This window comes from Chelonoidis abingdonii, chromosome 26 (assembly GCF_003597395.2).
Source record: "Chelonoidis abingdonii isolate Lonesome George chromosome 26, CheloAbing_2.0, whole genome shotgun sequence".
Taxonomy (NCBI): domain Eukaryota; kingdom Metazoa; phylum Chordata; order Testudines; family Testudinidae; genus Chelonoidis; species Chelonoidis abingdonii.
Genome location: NC_133794.1, coordinates 4,318,891 through 4,338,824, shown reverse-complemented (window position 1 = coordinate 4,338,824; position 19,934 = coordinate 4,318,891). Strand labels below are relative to the sequence as shown.

Genomic DNA, 19,934 nt, shown 5'->3' with positions numbered 1-19,934 from the left:
ACTGTGGGGCCTATTTCCGCTCCTCTGTCCGTTCACGCATCCGAGCGGAGTTCCTCTGGGCGGTGTCCACTGGCTCCCTTGACGCCTTTGAGGAGCAGTGGGCGTTGTCCGGGGTTCTCTGCTCGGTGTCCCCATCAGGTTCCCTTAGTTTAGCCCTGTGACCTCACTCCCGCTCCTGTTTTTTTTTCATTAGTTGTCCCACGTACTTACTTGGTGTCCCAGACCTGTGGGTCCTCCCCTTAGGCTGGGGGGAGGTCCTTTAGAAGTGGGCGGGCTTCACCCGGCGGCCCCCGCTGGATGCCAATAGGACCAGACTCCTGCACCCCACTGGCCTGGGTCTGTCACACTATCTATCTATCTATCTATCTATCCCCATCCACCCTCTCTATCTATCTATCTATCTATCTATCCCCATCCACCCCAGACAGAAATGAGGAGTTATGGGTGTGGGAGGGAACTCCGGGCTGGGGCAAGGGGTTGGGGTGTGGGTGGTGTCCTGAGAGCTCCAGCTGGGGGTGCAGGCTCTAGGGTGCAGGAGGGTGGGAGGGGGATCAGGATAGGGGGTTGGGGTGTGGGAGGGGGTCAGGGTGCAGGCTTCACGCAGCATTTTCCTCGAGCTGCTCCTGGAAGCAGCGGCATGTCCCCACTCCGGCTCCTACGTGGAGGCACAGCCAAGCGGCTCTACACGCTTCCCTGTCCACAAGCGCTGCCCCTGAAGCTCCCATTGGCCCCATTTGCTGGCTAATGGGAGCTGTGGGGGGCAGCACTTGGGGCAGGGGCAGCATGTGGAGCCTCCTTGCTGTCCCTGTGTATAGGAGCCAGAGGGGGGACATGTGGAGCAACCCCCTGACCGCGCTCCCCAGCAGGAGCTCGAGAGCTGGATTAAAACATCTGAAAGGGTGGATGCAGCTGCCGGGTCATAGTTTGCTCAGCCAGATCTATACCCATATACAGCCACCTGTCTATCCCCGTACGCACCCATCTATCTGTCTGTCCCCGTACACAATCTGTCCATCCGAGTACACACCCATCTATCTGTCCATCCGAGTACACACCCATCTATCTGTCTGTCCCCGTGCACAATCTGTCCATCCGAGTACACACCCATCTATCTGTCTGTCCCTGTACACAACTGTCTGTCTGTCCGTCCCGTATACACCCATCTATCTCTCAATCTCCGTACACAACTGTCTTTCTTTCTATCCCCATACACACCCATCTGTGTGTGTGTGTGTCTCTCTCTCTCTCTCTGTATCTGTCCCCCACCCACTCCCACCGTTCTCCTGTTCAGGACCTGGGGGCAGGTCTGACCCCTTAGGGCTGGGTTATGTGGAGAAGCTCAGTCTGAAGGCTAATCAGGCCTGGTCCCCCAGCTGACCACTTAGCTGTTCTCCAAGAGGTAATGAGAATGACAGATTCCCCACCCCGACAGGCCCCGTCACCCCAGGCAGTTCCAGAGGCTCAGCTACAGGCAGCTGGGGAGGGTGTCTCAGGTGATTTCCGGCTGGATGCTGGGAGGAAGAATTGAGCCTAGGATTATGATTTTCAGCAGCAGTGTTCTCTGGGTTCTGACCAGAGCCAGGGACTAGGAGTCAGGACTCCTGGGATCTATCCCCAGCTCCGGGAGGACAGTGGGGTCTAGTAGTTAGAGTCAGGGGAGCTGCGTTATGTTCCCTAGTCTGAGAGAGAAGTTAGAGCGGGGGAGGGCTGGGAGTCAGGACTCCTGGGTTCTATTCCAGGGAACCCCTGATTTATGAAGGACTTCTGACAAGTCCCCACCCCACTCTGTGTCTCAGTTTCCCTACTTGTAAAATGGGGGTGACGCTCCTTTACCAGGTGACCCTCTTTTTGCCTTGCCCTCTGCAGTCTGTGGAGATGAGAGAGATTGGGAAGGACGGCTACTCAGACAGCGACCACTACCTCCCCATGGAAGGGCACGGCCGGGCGGCCTCCATGCCGCGACTCCCTGCTGAAAACCAGGTGAGGGGCTATTTTTTGGAACCATCCAGGGATTCCACTGCCAAACACACTGACACCCCTGCTGGGAGCCAGGGTCATCCCCCGAAAACCGGGAATTTCTCATTCAAGTGCATTTCAAACGGGGAATCGCTCCCGGACTGATACAAAGTGAACCAATCCCTTGCGGGGACTCTGGATTAGGCCCAGATTGCAAGAGACACCTTTTGAAATTCATAACACCCTAGAGTGTCAGACCAGAAGAGACCATTAGATCATTGAGGCTGATTGCTTGCCCATCACAGGGGAGAGAACCTTGCCCAGTTACCCCGGCATTGAGCCCAAGAACTTGTGTTTGGCCAAAGCATTTCTTGCCCCCTTGGTCCATGTGGCAGCCCATAATGGCAGCTCTGCAGGGTTGTCTCCATTCAGAGAAGAAATTGATGGTCCAAGTCAGGGCTGTTCTTAGGCGTGATCTGGTTTTAGTTACAAAACATATTTACACCAAGTCCTGTTTCCCTGAACAACAGCAGGCGGGTGCCTTGTTCAGGAATCTCCAGTCTGCCCCCTTCAGTGGGCTGTGTGTCTCTGCTTCACTGCTACTGGCTTCCTGCCTCTTTGGGTATGTCTTCACTGCCCATCGAACCTGGTTCTCAGCTGGGTTTTAGCCCAAACCCTCCTACCATCCACACAGAAAAGCCTCAGACCTGGGTTTGGAAGGGCTTTACGTCCCGGCTGTTTGACTCGGTTGGGGATGAGAGTTAGAACCCACGATCTGCTTTAACTCCGTCTGGAACCTGCTAGTTCTTCGGTGCCCTTCCCACAATTCCTCCTAACGGACAGATACGTTCTCCTGCAATTGACTTGGAAAGAATCCCGCAGCCTCTCAGCAGACAGAGCCATGACGTACCTGGGTGAGGGTAGAACCCTTGAGGACAGAGGAATTCAGGTCAAGCTTTGCAGTGGGGATGCTCACACCTGAATTAACAATGCAGAGAAGACAGGCCAGTCCACACAGGTTAGCTCTGATCTGCCTTTTGTCTTGGGCAGTCTCGCCATTGTCTGTATTTCTCTCTACTCCACAAAGGGGCTTAATTGCTCCTTCCCTTGAGTCTGAAGGAGCTCAGCACACCCAAATGTGGGACTGTCTGGCTTTATCTTCCAGCCAGTGGTGGCTCTTCTGCCTTTCTCTACTAGAGTAAAGAGCCCTTCAGTGCCCCAGATTCTCTCCCCGGGCCCCGTAATCAAATCACCGCTGACCTCTCAATCTTCTTGTTGATCAGCTCCTTACGTCTCTCCCTGCCAGGAAATCCTGCAGCCCTCGAATTCTCTTTATGACTCTCCTCTGCACCTTTTCCAGTTTTTCATCATCGTTTTTATAGTGTGGACGCTCCAGACCTGGACCCACTATTCCAGTATCAGTCTCACGAAAGCCTTAGACGGGAAAAATCACCTCCCAGCTCCTACTCAGTAAAAGTGACTTTGGACATTGGCTTTCGCTGCCTCCAGCAGCAATGCCACCCTGTGCTGAGAGCTGCTGGCAATTCGATTGCTAAGCAGGGGTCGGCCGGGTCATCACTTGGGAGACCTCGGGAAAGCCACAGCAGGTGTTGATTCAGCAGGGGATGATGGGGGACGGAGGGGAGGAATGCTGGAAGGTGCTGTGCTGCAGGAGGTGATGCTTAAAGTCGCAATCCATTGAGATGAGGCTGTTAAAAATCCCATTGCACTATGCCTTGGGGTTGGGAATTTGTCCCAGCTAGATTTCAATTTCAGCTGCTTCCCTAAGTTCCTCCTGTGATTCCAGTTGGATGCAGAATTCTTTCTTCATGTCTTTCCCTAAACTGCTATGTAGCTTTGCTCTGCACTAAGAAGCTGCTGTGCTCCACTCCAGAGGTGGCTGCATTTTGCCAACAGGTGAAATTGACCCTTTCTTTGGGAGAAGTTAGATTCTGTGCTGCATCTCCCGAGAGCAAATGCATGGAAGGTGCAAGCCCACTTCAGCCAGTGTAACCATGACAACAGCATCTCCAGAACCGTATTATTATGCTCTCCATAACAGTGGTCCATGTTACCGTGACACTGCAGTCTCTGTTACCATGACGTCAGAGACTGTTGCTGGGACAACAACTCAGTAACCCTGACACTGCAGTTTCCCCTTCAGAATATCGATGAGTTGCAAGAGTCATTGTCTCACTTTGTATCGGTAACCGAAGTTTGCTAATAATATTATGATGTCACTTTTCTCGTGCCCCCCTCTGGTGACCAAAGGAGCAGCACGGGCAGGCCCCGAAGAGAGCCCTGTTCAGCAGCCAGCGCCAGAGGGGAGGTCATTGTAACTGAGGGGCAGCTGAGGGAAATTAAAGGGGGAATGGAGCTATTTCTCCCAGGGAAGACGAAAGGATGAAAGGCTCAAAAAAAAAAAAAAAAAGAGGAATCTTGTAACAATGCAAAATTCTTCCTTGAGAGCAGCAGCAAAACAGGAGGAGGATTCTATGGTCAGGAGAGCAGAGCTGAGACCTGGGCTTTAGAGCTGAGCCCAGCGTCGGCGGCTCCATGAAATGTTAAGGGGCAGTGTAAGCTAATACACTAAGCATTGAGATTTTTTGAGCCGTGCACTCCTGGCCTGTTTCCTCGGCCATGGGAGAGATCATCTCTAGTGGTCAGAGCAGCAGACCAGCAGTCAAGACTCCTGGGTTCTCATCCCAGCTCTGCTCTCCTGACCATAGAAGTGGAGGGCAAGTCACCTCCCCTGTCTGTGCCTCAGTTTCCCCATGTTCAAAACGGGGGGCGATCTGGTTTACCAGCCCGGTAGGTGGGAGCATTGTGAGGTGTAACGTTGCTTTGAAGCTGTTGGGTGGGATTTGCCTCTCTGTTCCACAAAGGGCTGGGACCCAACCCTAGCCTGTCCATGCCCGTGTGTTACATGCACGTCATTGACTACAGTGACCCTCTCCCTCTGCTGAAGGCGAACTCATACTGTCACAATGCATCTGAGCACAGCGCAGCCACCATCTGAGCAAAGACCATTTGCCACTGCTGGTTCCATCGAGCTTATAACATGAGCTTCCCATGTTGGCATGAAGCATGCTTCAGAGCAACAGAACCGCCCTTTCCCCCCCTCCAGGCTCCCAGGGTGTGGTGCCCCCACCCATCCTGGGCACCTTCGCAATGCCACAACCCTGAGAGTGACTTGGGGGATGGGGTGTTGGTAAGCATGCCCAAAGCAGATGCCATTCTTAGCATACCGAGGAGCAGAGGAGCATATACCTGGGCAATCTCCGTAGCGCTAAGTATTCCCGTGTGGGTGGGAGTGCGGCGTGTGTGTGCGAGGGACAGCAGTGACATATCGCATCTTCAAGATTAAAAACTCCCGTCACCTCCAACACGTCTTTAGCCTGAGAGGTTTGTGTCTCACCTGCCAAATTCTCCCTCGGTTTATGCCCCTGTAAACCAAGATAGAGCGTGGCCCAGAGGGTGCAAATCCACATCGGATCCCTTGACTGGCAGGGATTTCTACCCGGCTGGTGGCAAATCTGAGCTACCGGAAGCTAGTCCTCCCATAATGACCTTACCTTTAAGGGAATCGGGGGCAGGTCCCACTGCCAGATACCAGCTGGGCTTGGCGTCTGTGGAGCTAGGGGGATGCCTAGTAGCCACTGTGAGGCAGGCTCGGTCAGACCCGTGCTAGGGCCCAGCGCACAGCTGGAGATTTGCTCTGATTTTCATTTCTTTTTTGCATGAGCTTTGTAGCGAGCTTCATGGGCAGCCTCTGGGCCAGGGCGGGAGGAGGGCGAGACACCTGTTAAAGTCTGCACTGTTCCTTAGGGGCCGAAGGAAGGAGGGGAAGGGGCTTGGGTCCACCTCCACCCCTCAAGCTGTCCCTTGGGCCCTACACCCTAGGCTGGGCTAGGAGAGTCGGGAGCACAGTGCGGTAGGTGGGCCAGGCCACACACCGTCCCACACAGCCAGGGAGATGCGGGGGGTCAGGGAGGCTGCTCCTGAAACAGGAGCAGGAGACCTGATTCCCACAGCGCTGGTCCAGCTCCGTCCTGCCCCCATGGCAACCCAGGGGCCCAGCCAGCAGACCCTGAACTAATTAGTGTTGCCTACACGTCATGTTGCCTAATGGTTAGAGCAGGGGGGCTGGGAGTCCAGATTCCTGGATTCAGTATCCAGCTCTGGGAGGGGAGTGGGGTCTAGTGGTTAGAGCAGGGGGGACTGGGAGCCAGGACTCCTGGGTTCTCTTCCTGGCTCTGGGAGGGGAGTGGGGTCTAGTGGTTAGAGCTGGGAGCCAGGATTCCTCGGGGGGGGTGGTCCTGTCCCCGTCACTGACTCAGTGTGTGACCTTAGGTGAATCTCTTCCCCTCTCTGTCTCCATTACCCCATCACTGAAATCCTTCCGTACTCCCAGGGGAGCTCTGGTGGCCAGAGCATGAGACCCCTGCAGGCATCCGAGGTGGTGAATGAGAAGGGGCCACTTCTACTGTTGCTCCTCTGCCCTGAATGGTTTGAAGGACAGTTAGCAATGGTGACGGGACACGTAGTCCTCAGCCTTCAGAGTCAATGGGGAGAGGAACAGGGATGGGGCAGCTGCTCCACTTCCCTTTGGCCCAGGTGCTGAATCCCAGTAAGCACCATTTGGAGGCGGGGGAATAAGGGATTCTCCCAAAGCCAACAGCACAGCTGGGTGGCTGCTGCAGACCCTCCCACTTCCCCCTGCGCAGCAGGTCGGGGCTGGAGCTCTATGAATTTGAGGCTCTTCTGCCATGCTCTGCCCTCCCCCCAGCTTTGACTTATTGTCCCATGTGCCAGTTGAGGGAGTCATCAAATCCTGCCTGTCTGCAGACTCAGCCAGTTCAGCCTGCTGCTTCCTCGCCACTGAGCTCCTTTGGCACTCCCCAACTGCGAGGGGGCTAGGCCAGGGCACAGCACGCCACCCCCGGGGCTACGGAGGGAGGGTCCATCCCCAAGCACCTCCCTGGAGAGCAGCAGGTGTTGGATCAGGGCCCGTAGGGGCAGGGGGACTAGATAGACCCAAGCAGTGACACTGCAGCTTTTAACAGCAGCACGGCTGGGACGCAGGGTGGCTGGAGCCTGCTCTTTTGCAGCATGCACAGGAGGGGAGGGCTGGGGAGGGGGGGCTGCTCCTGCCAGCGCTGTTCTCATCCTCCGCTGCTCACGCCATGCGTCCCGCTCCCCCTCTGTCCTCTGAGGCCTCTGCCTGCCCCCTGCTTGGCTTAGGTGCTGGGAGCACGCGTGGCTGCAGGACGGAAGAAGCCTCCATCTGTAACTGACCGATAACCGAACCTCTTCTCCCCTCCCCACGCCCCGCCCTTCCTGGTGTCCTCCCGTCCCCCTCCCAAGCCCCCTTCTTTGCCTTTATATTTATTTTCTTCTCTCTCTCTTTCCCTTTCTGTGTGCGCCGTCTTGTCTGGCTCTGGCAGAGGAGGAAGGTGCGACCCCGAGGAAATAATCTCAGTGTATGTACCGTGGCGGGGGCTCTCCAGTGCCACTCCCTCCACGCCCACGATCCCCCGCTAGCCTCCAGCCGGTCTCCCTCCCTGCCTTGACCTGTCCCCATACACATCTGGCTAGCCTGTCTGTCTCTCCATCCGTCCCGTTCCCCTCCTCCACGGCTCTCGCTCTGATCTCTGTCCGTCTGCCACGTCCATTTCATTGCACACCCCTACGTGAGCGGCCCGGCAGTGGGCTGTGTTCCTCTCTCTGTCACAGCCAAAGGAAGCTGCGAAGGCAGCCCCAGCCAGGAAGGGGCAGCCTTTCTGGAACTGCTCTGTGTTGATTTCGCCTTCTCTCTAGCTGCCTCTGTCCCTGGCTTTGTCTCCATCCCCCTCTGAGGGCTCCCTGCCATCTCTCCCCTGCTGGGGACCAGCTCCTCCCATCACAGGCCCTGGAGTGGTTTGCAGACCTGACCCTGCTGGATGCTGGTCCCCATCAGCTCCCATTGTCTGATCTGCGTCCCCTGCTCTCTGCTGCTGTCCTGTGGCCTCTCCCCTTCCTCCATCCTGGGGCTTCTTCCTCAGCTGTCCCCAGGGCCGGTGCAACCATTTAGGTGACCGATGTGGTCGCCTAGGGCACTAGGATTTGGGGGGCGGCATTTTCTTTAGCAATGACCGTGGTGGCTGGATCTTCGAAGCCGGCATTTAGGCAGAGAGAGCTGGGGAAGGGGAGTGCGAGGAGGGCCACCTGCAGCAAGTAAGTGGGGGGGAGCAGCACACAGGGGAACTCCCCGCCCCAGCTCATCCCTGCTCCGCCTCCTCCCTGAGCCCACCAGGGCTGCTTCACATCTCCTGCCTCCCAGGCTTGCGGTGCCAGTCAGCTTAGGCGCCACAAGCCTGGGAGGCAGGAGAAGTGAAGCAGCCCTGGGATGTGCTCGGGGGAGGCAGAGCAAGGGGAGCTGGAGCGCTGGGGGAGGGGTGCCTCAGGGCGGGGGGGAGCTGCTGTGGGGGGGGGCCTCTGGGCGGGGGCTCAGGGATGGGAGGGCGCAAGGTGGAAGTTTCATCTAGGGCGCGAAACATCCTTGCACCGGCCCTGGCTGTCACCTCCTCTCTTCCCCAGCCTTATCCCAGGGCCAGGTGACTCCATGCCCTCCCTTGGGGATCCTTCCAAATGGCCCTTGGCCCCGTGTGCTCAGGGGAGGAAGCACAGTCGAATGGCAAGAGTAGCAGGCACCCAGAGCCTGGTTCTACTCCCGGCTCTGGAGGAAAGGACGTGCTGGGCTAGAGAACAGACGGTGTCAGCTGCATCCAGAGTTACTCCACAATCGCTCTCATGCTATCACTCACCCCCGCCTTAATCCAAATGAACTTTCCAGTGTAGACAAGCCCTGACACACCAGAACTAATGTGGTTTTTAGGCCTCATCCATCCGCCAGTTTCCGTAAGGCTGGTCTCGCTAGAGAAATTGCCTGGCATCCCCAGTGGGGCGCTCTGTGGGAAAGTCACTTCCATTTCAGACTGGAATAGCCGCACTGCGGGAGGGGGCTGTTGTGGTTTTCCAGGATATGTTGTGGCAGAAGTGGCAGCTTTATTCTGCTCTAGTTATGCCAGGAAATCTCCTCCCATGAAGACAAGGCTAAGAGATGTGACATCAAACACACTGTAGTAAACCACTGCAACCTCTAGCAAGCTGCCAGAGACTGGTGTGGACAGAAAAGAACCCTCCTGGAACCACTTTAGCTGGCTGAGGTGTAACTAAGGGGACGTCTACACTGCAGCCACAGGCTGTGCCTGCAGACTTAGCCCAGTTTGACCTAGCGAACTCAGATCCTGGAGCCGTGAAGTTGCGATAGCCCAGGTCTTGGTGCAGGCTGGACAACCCCAACGGGAGCTCTCAGTAATAACTCTGTCAGCTAGCGACCCCTGCAGTACCCAGGCGAGTGATTACTGATAGCTCAGGTCTGGCCATGTGAGCTGGGCACGCACCATGATTGCCGGGTAGACATGCCCCTAGCCAGCTCTCCACGCAAGATTTGTCCGGTGGTGCCCGTCTCCGCTAGGGAGGGAGGTTTTACCATTACACTGATACAGCTCCTAGTGTGGGTCCAGTTATACTGGCATAAAGGTGCCGTGACCCAGTATTGCTAATTCCTGAATGGGAATAGCTGTACTAATGAGCAGCGCTGGTAGTCAGCTACGCACCACATCACTGCAGCCACACGAGTTTTACACCTTTAACCAATCCGGCATAGCTAAATCAGGACAGCTAGTGTAGACAAAGGCGGAGGCTATCGGACAGATTTCTGCCGGCATTGCTCTGTCGGCCGGGAGGGTAACGATGGGGATTCCCAGACCGACACAGCTGTGCTGACAGAATCCCCTAGTGCAGGTGCACTTGGCAAACCTGTTTTCCCTGGGCTGGCTTGTTTTGCTCGCTGGGGCTGGGATAAGCCACCGTGGGAAAAGCGCAGCTTTGCTGGTATAAGGAGCGCTTTGCTGGTATGGGCAGGAGCGGCGCCAGGGGGTTTGGCGCCCTAGGCGCAGGGCCGGCTCGCTGGTCCCGCTGCTCCGGTGGACCTCCTGCAGGTGTCCCTGCAGACAGTCCGCTGCTCCCGCAGCTCTGGTGGACCTGCCACGGGCGTGCCTGCGGATGCTCCACAGGAGCCGCTGGACCAGCAGACTCTCCGCAGCACGCCTACTGGAGGTCCACCGGAGCAGTCTGCCGCCCTTCCAAATCCTGGCGCCCTAGGCGACCACCTAGGTCACCTAAACGGAAGCACCGGCCCTGGGTATGGGATCCTGGTCTACATACTTGGCCACGGTCTCAGCGCCCCCAGGCTGACCGTGACCAGCTGGCGCATTTGGCAGGTCAGTCTGCACTGCTGTTTCCAACCACATCTGTTTAAAGTATCAGTGGGGTAGCCGTGTTAGTCTGGATCTGTAAAAGCAGCAAAGAGTCCTGTGGCACCTTATAGACTAACACATGTTAGTTTAAAGGGGTTTGCTAACACCGTTTCCCTAGTCTACACAGTTCCCCTCAGGGTGGCACATACCCCAGGGCAAAGGGGCTGAGAGTCTGTGTTATTCTGTGGATTGCGGTAGGGCCTGTGAGCCCCAGGCAGGGACCGCGCCCTCACTGCGCTAGGCTCTGTATATTATTTATTAGCTGTATTACGGTAGCCTGCACTGTGCCTGGGCCGTACAGACACAGAATAGAAAGATGGGCCCTGGCCCAAGCTCTTGCAATCTCTTGTGATTCCAGGGAGGTGCAGCCTAGGGAAGGAGGAGGCAAAACTGGTTTCCACCATCTCTGTGCCCTCCCACCCATGGGCTGAAAGGCCCCCTGTGGGGCATGGGGTGGGGAGTTCTCCCCTGGGAGCTGTGAGGCTTTGCCAGCTGCCAGAGTAGTGAGTGCAAGGCAGGTGTGACATGCTCCAGCGTGGGATGTTTGCTACCCCGAGGTCAATGACACACAAAGTGCAGGCGACAGGGAGACAGGCAGCTAGTGTTTAAAAGAGAGGGGGCTGGAGCCAGGACACCAGGGGTCTGTGCCTGGTGCTGTAAGGAGAGTGCAGTCTAGTGGTGAGGGCAAGGGCTGGGCGTCAGGACGCCTGGGTTCTGTTCCAGCACTGGGAGAAGGAGTGGAGTTTCTTGGTTAGATCAGGGAGACTAGAACTCATGACTCCTGAATTCTGCTCATTCGCTGTGCCTCAGTTTACCCTCCAATAACTGTGATCTCTCTCCTAGGGGGTGTTTGTGAGGTTTAATTAGCGCTTGGAAGGCGTCTCCCAGTCTGTTGTGGATGCTTCTGCACCACAGCAGGGAGAGGCAGCCAGAGCTCCTCTACGGGGCGGTTCCGTTTGTGGGCCCGTAGCTCTTTTGAACGGAAATAGCCATCCTGGTTGTGTGTGGGAAAAGGGGAAGAGGCAGCGGGGACTGGGCAGGAGAGTGGTCAATGCTGGAATTCTCCTTCCCACACTGTAGCACTGATGCCCCCTTCCAGGTTTGAACAGGTCCACCCTGGGATTGCTGTACAATGGGCCTGATTCTTAGCTCCCTGCTCTAAGGACATGGTTTTTCCCCGTCATATCTCTGAGCTACAGGGCCCCTCGTCTGACCAGCTCCATCTAGTGTTGCTGGAGGGTCTTTGGGCATAGATGATAAGGCCTTCTGGGTGTCTCCAGAGGCACTTCACCTGTAGATGTCACTGGTGATGGTGTCTCCTGGGTGTACCTGGAAGCACTTCGCCTGTAGATGTCACTGGCGATGGTGTCACCTGCGTGTCTCCAGAGGCACTTCGCCTGTAGATGTCACTGGTGATGGTGTCTCCTGGGTGTATCTGGAAGCACTTCGCCTGTAGATGCCACTGGCAATGGTGTGTCCCTTGAGGCAGTTCACCTGTAGATCCTGCTGCTGGGTGCGCTGGAGGAGCAAAGCCTGTGGGGAGAGGCCCTGCTGATACTCCCCGGAGGATTGTGGTCGAGGTCAGTTCAACATCCCTGCTGGGTGGTGGAACCCCCCGGACATACTGGAAACCACCGAGTCCCTTGGAAGCCCCCTACAAGTCCTCTCCACCCGTTTGAATGCTGTGCTGGCAGCACGCTGTGCTGCTGCCCCTGCTTGGGCCCCTCAGTGGGACTGCCGTGGTGGCCTCACCAGGGGAGAGGAACAAGACAGCTCCCGCTTGGTGGGAATGTGGCGTTTTTGTGGGCTGTGCTTCCCAGGCTCTCCAGGTGGCCACATCTCACTGGCCTGAGCCATTGCAGACAGCGAGAGCCTTTGACTGGGTTCCGTCGGGGCCAGCCCGTGGCATTTACAGCCTCCTTCCCAGCCATAGACAGGATGGGATCGGCCCGTGGAAAGGAACCCAAGTAGCAAGAGACACAATCCTTCAGTTTGCCTGGCTATAGAGAGTGGCACCTAGAGTGGGAAGAACAGAGTATCTAATGGGTAGAGCCTAATCGGGAGCCAGGCATCCTGGGTTCTCTGTCTGACGTGAGTGTGGTGTAGTGGTTAGACCACAGGACTCCTGGGTTCCATTCCCAGCTCTGCTACAGACTCGCTGTTGGATTTGGGTGAGTCATCGCCTTTCCCTGTGCCTCAGTTTCCCCCTGCATACAATGGGGAGAACAGTCCTTACCAACAGGGCAGGCTGGGGGCGTGTCCATGGGATTTAATGCACGGGTGATAATTTGAGATCTTCATTGTAAGAGAAAGCCAAACTGTTATCTCACCCAGCCCTGCAGTGCTGGTCAGATCACTCCCTGCCATGTCGTGCTGCTTGGGAGCGGCGTAGACTCCAGGGAGCCGAGCTGCATTTGCTCCCCCCGACCCCCCAAATAACCTCATGGGGGAGAGGGTTCACAGAGATAACAGGCCCAAGGCACCAGTGTGACAGGATCCTAGAAGTGAGAGCTGCTAGCTCCCCAGCTGAGGTCCCCGAGCCCTAGGGGCGAAGAGCCCCAAGAATTGGGACCCCGGGGTCATACATCCCTCTCTGAGGTCCACAACCTAGTGCCAGAACCACAGGGCTTGTGGGTGGGTCCATCTTGCAGGGAGGAACAACCCACTGATCCACCTGGGAGAAGGACCACGTATGTGACACGGAGGGGTGGGTGTGTTCATCACAGGCCATGGACTCAGGGAGGGGACATTCCTGAGCCCGGCAAAGCAGCCCCTCAATCTCCAGAGCCCCATGGGGGTGAGGCCCCCACACTTCCACCAGCCCAGCCCAGCCATCCCACCTATGAGGCCTTTCGAAGGTGAGTTCATAGAGTCGTAGATGCCAAGGCCTGAAGGGACCATTGTGACCATCCAGTCTGACCCCCTGGATAACCCAAGCCGGAGAATTCCTAGAACAGCACTTTTAGAAACACATCCAGTTCTGATTTCAAAATTCTCAGGGATGGAGAAGCCACCATGACCCTTGGTGAATTCTTCCTGGGGGTAATTACTCTCACCATGAAAAATGCCAGTCTGAATTTTCCTAGCTTCCACTTCCAGCCATTGGATCATGTTAGACCTTCCTCTGCTAGGTCTGGGGGCCTGGCTTAGGGCCCAGTCCTTCAAGGCCCTGAGCTCAGCGGGAACGGAGCGTACTCAGCTTCCCTTAGGATGAGGGAGAACCAGCTGTGCAATGTCATAGGTCTGTGGGTGGACAGATAGCTCCATAGACCCTTGGGTGGAAAGATAGATCTATAGACTTCCATGCATGACTCTATAGAGGTCTCCGTGATTCCTTAGCTCCAGGGATAGAGAGTGACGGAGACATGTGGGTGGAGGGACAGGCTGATGTAGTTTCAATAGGATTAGTCGGCGTTTGTTTGTAACTCCATCCCTGTACCCCTCCCCCTTCCTGCAGGCTTCCCTGTCCCCCAGCAGCGTCACATAAATCTATGGGTCTCGGTCTGTCATTTCCTTTGCAGACGATCACGGACGCCAGCCCCATGAAGCGCTCTGCCTCCATGCTGGGCCACTCGCGCTCCAAAGGCATCCGGCTCGACGACTACTCCTTGGAGAGGGTGGTCCCCGAGGAGAACCAGCGGCACCACCAGCGGCGGAGGGAGCGGAGCCACCGGGCCTCAGAGCACTCGCTCAGCCGCTATGCGGACGTAGACACAGGTGGCATGGCTGTTGGGGGGGATGTGCCGCCTGTAGGCTGTGTTAGACCCGCTCTGCTCTTGCCAGGGAGGGAGTCAGACTAGCCCAAGCATGTGAGCTGGTGCCCTCGAGCGGCCATGGGCTGCAGAAGCAAAGTCCATGGAGTTACCCAGTGCAAACTGGGTGTGAGTGAGATCAGCAGCGTAAATCAGCTGGTGCTGCTGAGAAGGGAAAAGCTCCATTTCCCCACACACACATGCACCCCCCAAGCCAGTCAGTCCTGCCCTGTATCCTATTTGCAGCCTCCCTGACCCAACCAGCCTGGAGCTGGCACCGCCTGGAGGGGTTAGGAGAGGCTGGCTGGGAGCTCACTGGCTGGTTCATTGAAGCACATGGAGACCCTTGGCTAGAGAAGGGCTGGGATGACTATACGGCTTCTTGTTTCTGGCCAGACCAGCACTAGGGAGCAGCAGAAATCTCCTAAGACACCCAGGTCCCTGGCCATTCCTGACCAGTTCAGCCCACGCAAGTGCTTCCACTACCTTCTGAATAGTCATCCAGGTCCCAAGGCCTTGTCTACACTTAAAACACTGCTGTGTGCTGCCCCCTCCTATTAACTGCCTGGCCTACTTCGCCCCACCCTCCCGCCCCTTTCAGTGGGAAAGTGCCAAACCTTTTGTGCAGTCGCTTTCCTGAGGTCAGAGTCTGTGATCCAGAGTACGCCCCATTGGGTCTGATCTCTGTTACCCTGGTGTAAATCCAGAGTACACTCCATTGGGTCTGCTCTCTGTTACCCTGGTGTAAATCCAGAGTATGCTCCATTGGGTCTGATCTCTGTTACACTGGTGTAAATCCAGAGTATGCTCCATTGGGTCTGATCTCTGTTACACTGGTGTAAATCCAGAGTATGCTCCATTGGGCCTGATCTCTGTTACCCTGGTGTAAATCCAGAGTACACTCCATTGGGTCTGATCTCTGTTACCCTGGTATAAATCCAGAGTAAGCTCCATTGGGCCTGATCTCTGTTACACTGGTGTAAATCCAGAGTAAGCTCCATTGGGCCTGATCTCTGTTATCCTGGTGTAAATCCAGAGTAAATGCTACTGAAATCAGATTTTGTTTGTATGGGCTGATTCTCCTCTCACTGACACCAGTTGTACACCAGGGTCAGCCCACTGACCTCCCTGGAGTCACTTCTGATTTACAGCCCTATGAGTTGGCCCTACGTACTGAGCACGGTGTGAATGTCCAGCTAGTAACAGGCCGCCGGACACTAGTGCAACTGCACACCCTGGGCCACGGGACTGTTGTGTTTCCTGGCCACAGATGCGAATTGGATTGATGGCAAATGGTTTCCAGGAGCGTAATAATCTCTGCCTCCCCCTCTCCCGCCACGGCAGGGCTGGGCACAGACCGGAGCATGACCATGCCGTCGGGCGACCTACCTCCCAAAGACAGAGACCAGCAGCGAGGACGACCCAAGGACCGGAAGCATCACCACCATCACCACCATCACCGCCATCACCACCCCTCCTCCGACAAGGAACGCTACTCGCAGGAGAGACAGGAGCACAGCCGGCCCCGCTCCAGAGACAGGCGCTGGTCCAGATCCCCCAGCGAGGGCCGTGAGCACGTGCCCCACAGGCAGGTGGGTCTGGCTTTCCACTCCCCACTTCACCTTCAGGGATGGGCACAGGGGTGGGGAGTGGGGGCAAAGCAGAGCCAGCCTGGAGCACCCTGCTCCTCGGGGAGCGAGTTCCAGCTGTCCAGCAGGCTGAGCAAACATTGCTGGATCCCAGCAAGGGCAGAGCAGAGCGGGTTGGAGGCTCAAACCGACCCAAACATCTGTCACAGGTGCTGATCCCGACCCAATCTCTGGAGCTTGGGGCAGATCCAGCGAGGGCTCATTCTCTGGGATCTGGGAGCCAGGGAGGAGGAGCTGCTCTGTCTCACTTGCTTAGCAAGACCCCTGGCTGTTCTTGGCTTGAGGATCTAAAAGCCACAAACGCCTAATTCTCAGCTACACGAATGCTCCGTCACACTAGCCACTAGAAGGGGACAATGAACCACAATTAGCCACACCTCCTGGATGGGGAAGCTCTGCCCACACCTCAAAGGGCTGCACAGATTCAGTTTCCCTGTGGCGGGGCCGTCGGGGGGATCAGACCAGTGGCTTCTTCATCTAGAAAGCAGGAGTCCCTGCTGCCTGGTCTAAAGGACCAGACATTACAGTTTGTGATGTGGCCTCTAGAAGGGGGCAAAGAGTCAGGGAAGTTATGGGTCTGTCCTGTGGATGGGGTAATGTCATAAGCGTTCACTGGGGGAACGGGCCCAGCCAGACACTGCACCCCCTTGTCCCTGACCAGAGGGGAATCCCACAATATCAGCCCCACTGAAATAACGCCCCAGCTGGCCAATCCCTGAGTGATTGTCCAGGAGGGAGGGCCTGTCGCCAGTCACAGACTGAGTGACTCCCAGATCCAGAGCACCAGAGGCAGGCATGGCCCAGAAGAGTTTTCCCCCTTCTTCTCCCCCAGCAGGTGATCGACCCAAAGACCCCCCCCCCAACCCCTGCACCTGCTTCTTTAGAGCCAGAAGCAGTGAGTCTAACAAACAGTGGTGCTGCCCACCTGCTGCCCCGGGGAGTTCCTGAGCCGGGGGTGAGATGGACAGGAGCACCAGAGAGCCAAGGAAGGAAGGGAGGTCCATGTGCCATTGGAGCGGTGTGGGAAATGGGGAAAGGGCCCAGAGGATGCTGGGAGGATCAGAGCCAGAGTAAGCGCCACTCCTGTCCACACACACACACCCGCTTCCCAAAGGAAGGAGGGGAAACTGCAGGAGGTGGGAAAACTCCTCCTGGCAGCTGGAGTACCCAGTTTTCAGTTTTAGGGCCCGGCACTGGGGCGCTCCGCGCTATAGGGGTAGTTCAGCCACCAGAGGGTGCTCTGAAAAATGCAGGCAAGAACCCAGGGTAAAACCATGGGCTGCTTGTCGCAGCTCTGGGCAGGAGTCTCAGCTGTGGCTTTAAAGGGACCATCAGGTGGAACCGCTAAGGGCCAGAAGTCAGCCAGCCCCATTCTGAGCTCATTTGCACACCAGGGTGAACCTACCGAAGTGGGTGGAGTGACTCCAGATTGACACTGGCATAGCCAAGAGCAAAATCTAGCCTCCCTTGGCCTCCTGCTCATGCACCGTGGGTGTGAAGGACTGTGAGCCGAGCGGGGGGGCATTTTCCCTGCCCCTCCCCCTCGCTGGAATGCCGACATGAGGATCAGAATTGGGCCCCAACCATACCCCCTCACCTGATTAACACCGGGGTGAGCGAGAGGGGGATGGGGGAACGGGACAATGTAGAGGCTGGGAGGCTGCTCGGGGCAGGGGCGAGGCTTGATGAGGGGATGCCCTGTCACTCAGACGGTGACGAGTGCGTCAAACTTTCTTCAAGCCCTTTATTTTGGTTATTTTCACCATTCACCCACCCCCCACCCCCACTCCCCAAGCCATTGGTCTTCCCCGCTTGTTTCTCGGGGGCACCATGCGACGGGTCTCAAGTCACATCTTTATTTCTGTGTCCATTGTGTTTGGCTCCGCTGTCTCGGCAAGGGGCAGGCGCAGGTAAGATGGTTGGTGAGCAGAGACCCAAAAACCGAACCGGGGCACCCCCACCCACCATCCAATGTCTGTGGTGTCAACCCTTTGCTGTTACTGCTGGTGGCCACTGACACCTCTGGGTTTTGTGACTCTGGAAAGTTTGGAATGAAGCTGCTCCTAAACTGGTCCACGTGCAAACGGAGCTTCAGGCACATGTCTGGCACATGCACACGGAGCTACGGGCACACCCCAGTACATGCACACGGAGCTACGGCCACACACACAGAGCTATGGGCACACGCCTGGCACACCCAGAGATATGGACACAGACCTCACACACAGAGAGATACAGGATAGGCACACACATGGCACATGCATAAATATGGGCACCTATGTGGCACATGCACAGAGAGACAGGCACACACAGGATACATACGGTCATAGGCACACATCTGACACGCCCTGAGTTATGTGAGGATTGGTCCTGCTTTGAGCAGGGGGTTGGACTAGATACCTCCTGAGGTCCCTTCCAGCCTTGATATTCTATGATTCTATGTGCAACAGGTAGCGCACTGCGCCAACCCGCATGGCATATATGTACAGCTGGGCATGCGCATAGCACATGCAGACATGGATATGGGCACACATGTGGCACACATCCATCCCCAAAGATACGGGCACACTCAGGGCACACCCATGCAGACGCATAGCCATGGCAGACACATAGATATGGGAACATACATAGCACATGTAAGTGCAGGTGGATACCCAGCACAAACACAATTCGGACCCGTCAGATTCTCTGTCTATTGCCCACGCCCCTGTACAACATGCAGCACCAGTGGAGCTGCCGTGGGCTGAGGAGAATCAGACCCCAGGCTCCTTGATGGATCAAGGCATCCGGCCTCTTTCTCTTTTCCAATCCACAGCACTTGTTTAGAGGCATCTGACTGTAGGGGCTAGCCAGAGAGAGAATGTTACAGCACGTCCCCAGGGGCTAGCCTGCGTATGAACCATTGCCCCCTGCTGGATGATTGGAGCAGCTGAGCTGTGTGTCGCAGCCCCTATATGGCTGAGGGGGAGTCTCCTTTAGGAGCCTGGCTTTTGGAGCAGGAGGGCCCATGCTCTGCCCTCCCTAGAGCTGAGAAATCTGGAACAACCTCAGAGGAAATCCTGGATCTGCTACCACTGCAGCACAGTCCCCCTTCCCCCCAGCCTCTGATTGCTCAGAGCTGCCTGTCTCTATTCACACATGGAACATCACAAAGGAGTTTCATCACCATAGCTTAAGGCCACTCTCCTGGGTCAGCGCCTGTTGACCTGATGTAGCATTTCCAGTAACCTCTCGTTCCAAGCATAGTGGAAGCTGTGGGGTTCAGGCTAACTCGCTGCTTTCCTCCCCCATCCCCTTGGTTTGGGGATCCTCTCCAGAGAAATCCTGCTGGAAGCTGTTTCGATCTGTCAAAGGTGCCCTGGCAGATCTGGTGGCCATTGATGTGGGGCTCATGGGACATCAGGCACTGTAGAAGCACCCGCCAGGTGGATTCCAATAGGTGTAAACCCAGATTGATTTCAGCGGAGTGAGCTGGGTCTGAGTCCACCCTGGTCACACTGAGAATGGACCTGGGCCTGAGGAGGCCAGTGCGAAGCAGACAGAGGTTGTCGTTCTCCTACCTGCTTCCTAGGATGAGAACCAGCCAGGCATCAAGAGCAGTCCAGAGGTCACATTTTGCCAGAGCTGGAGGGACCATGAACCTCCACAGTCTGGCAAGCTTGGATCTACACCGAGAGCCTGTGGTTTCCACGTGGTTCTCTGATGTCGGTGACCACAGCTAAACCTGGGACACCCAACCAAGGGCTTCCCATCAATCTTCAACATCTTCCCAGTGTGTGCCCCGCACTGCTTCGGCCACGACATCTGTGCAAGTCAGGCTCTTGTGTCCAATCCACTGTTGCAGACAAGCTAATTCTACAGCCTGTTGCCAGATTCTTTCCCCAGCTGAGCTGGATTTCCAGGCTGTTTCTCCTGCTTTTCACACTTCCCCCAGATACACTCTCAGCAGGGCAAGGCCCATCAGGCACAGGCCCCCTCCTCCTCTCTCCAGTGTGGATGAGGGCAGCCCATTCCTAAACGAGCATGGAGCTTGCCCCACTGGTTTGAGACAGTTGGAGAGACATGAACCGGATTTGAGCAGGAGACGACTTACTCCGAATCTCTGCCTGGTGGAGAAGCAAGACTGTGGTGGCCTGAGCGGAGCCTGTAAGAGGGCAGCAGTGTCTCATCCACTGGACTGTTCTTCTCTCTCACCTTCTAGAGGGCATCAGAGA

The 19,934-nt window shown here is 56.4% G+C and overlaps 1 protein-coding gene across 1 annotated transcript in view; it reads left to right on the top strand.

The window, feature by feature from the left end:
- CACNA1A (calcium voltage-gated channel subunit alpha1 A) overlaps nt 1-19,934 on the top strand; it is a 148,377-nt gene that overhangs the window by 126,152 nt on the left and 2,291 nt on the right. The window contains exons 43-46 of the mRNA XM_075061097.1: nt 1,867-1,980; nt 7,404-7,439; nt 13,841-14,036; nt 15,416-15,663. Coding sequence (XP_074917198.1) covers nt 1,867-1,980; nt 7,404-7,439; nt 13,841-14,036; nt 15,416-15,663 — 594 coding nt within the window. The remainder of the gene's footprint in view (nt 1-1,866; nt 1,981-7,403; nt 7,440-13,840; nt 14,037-15,415; nt 15,664-19,934) is intronic.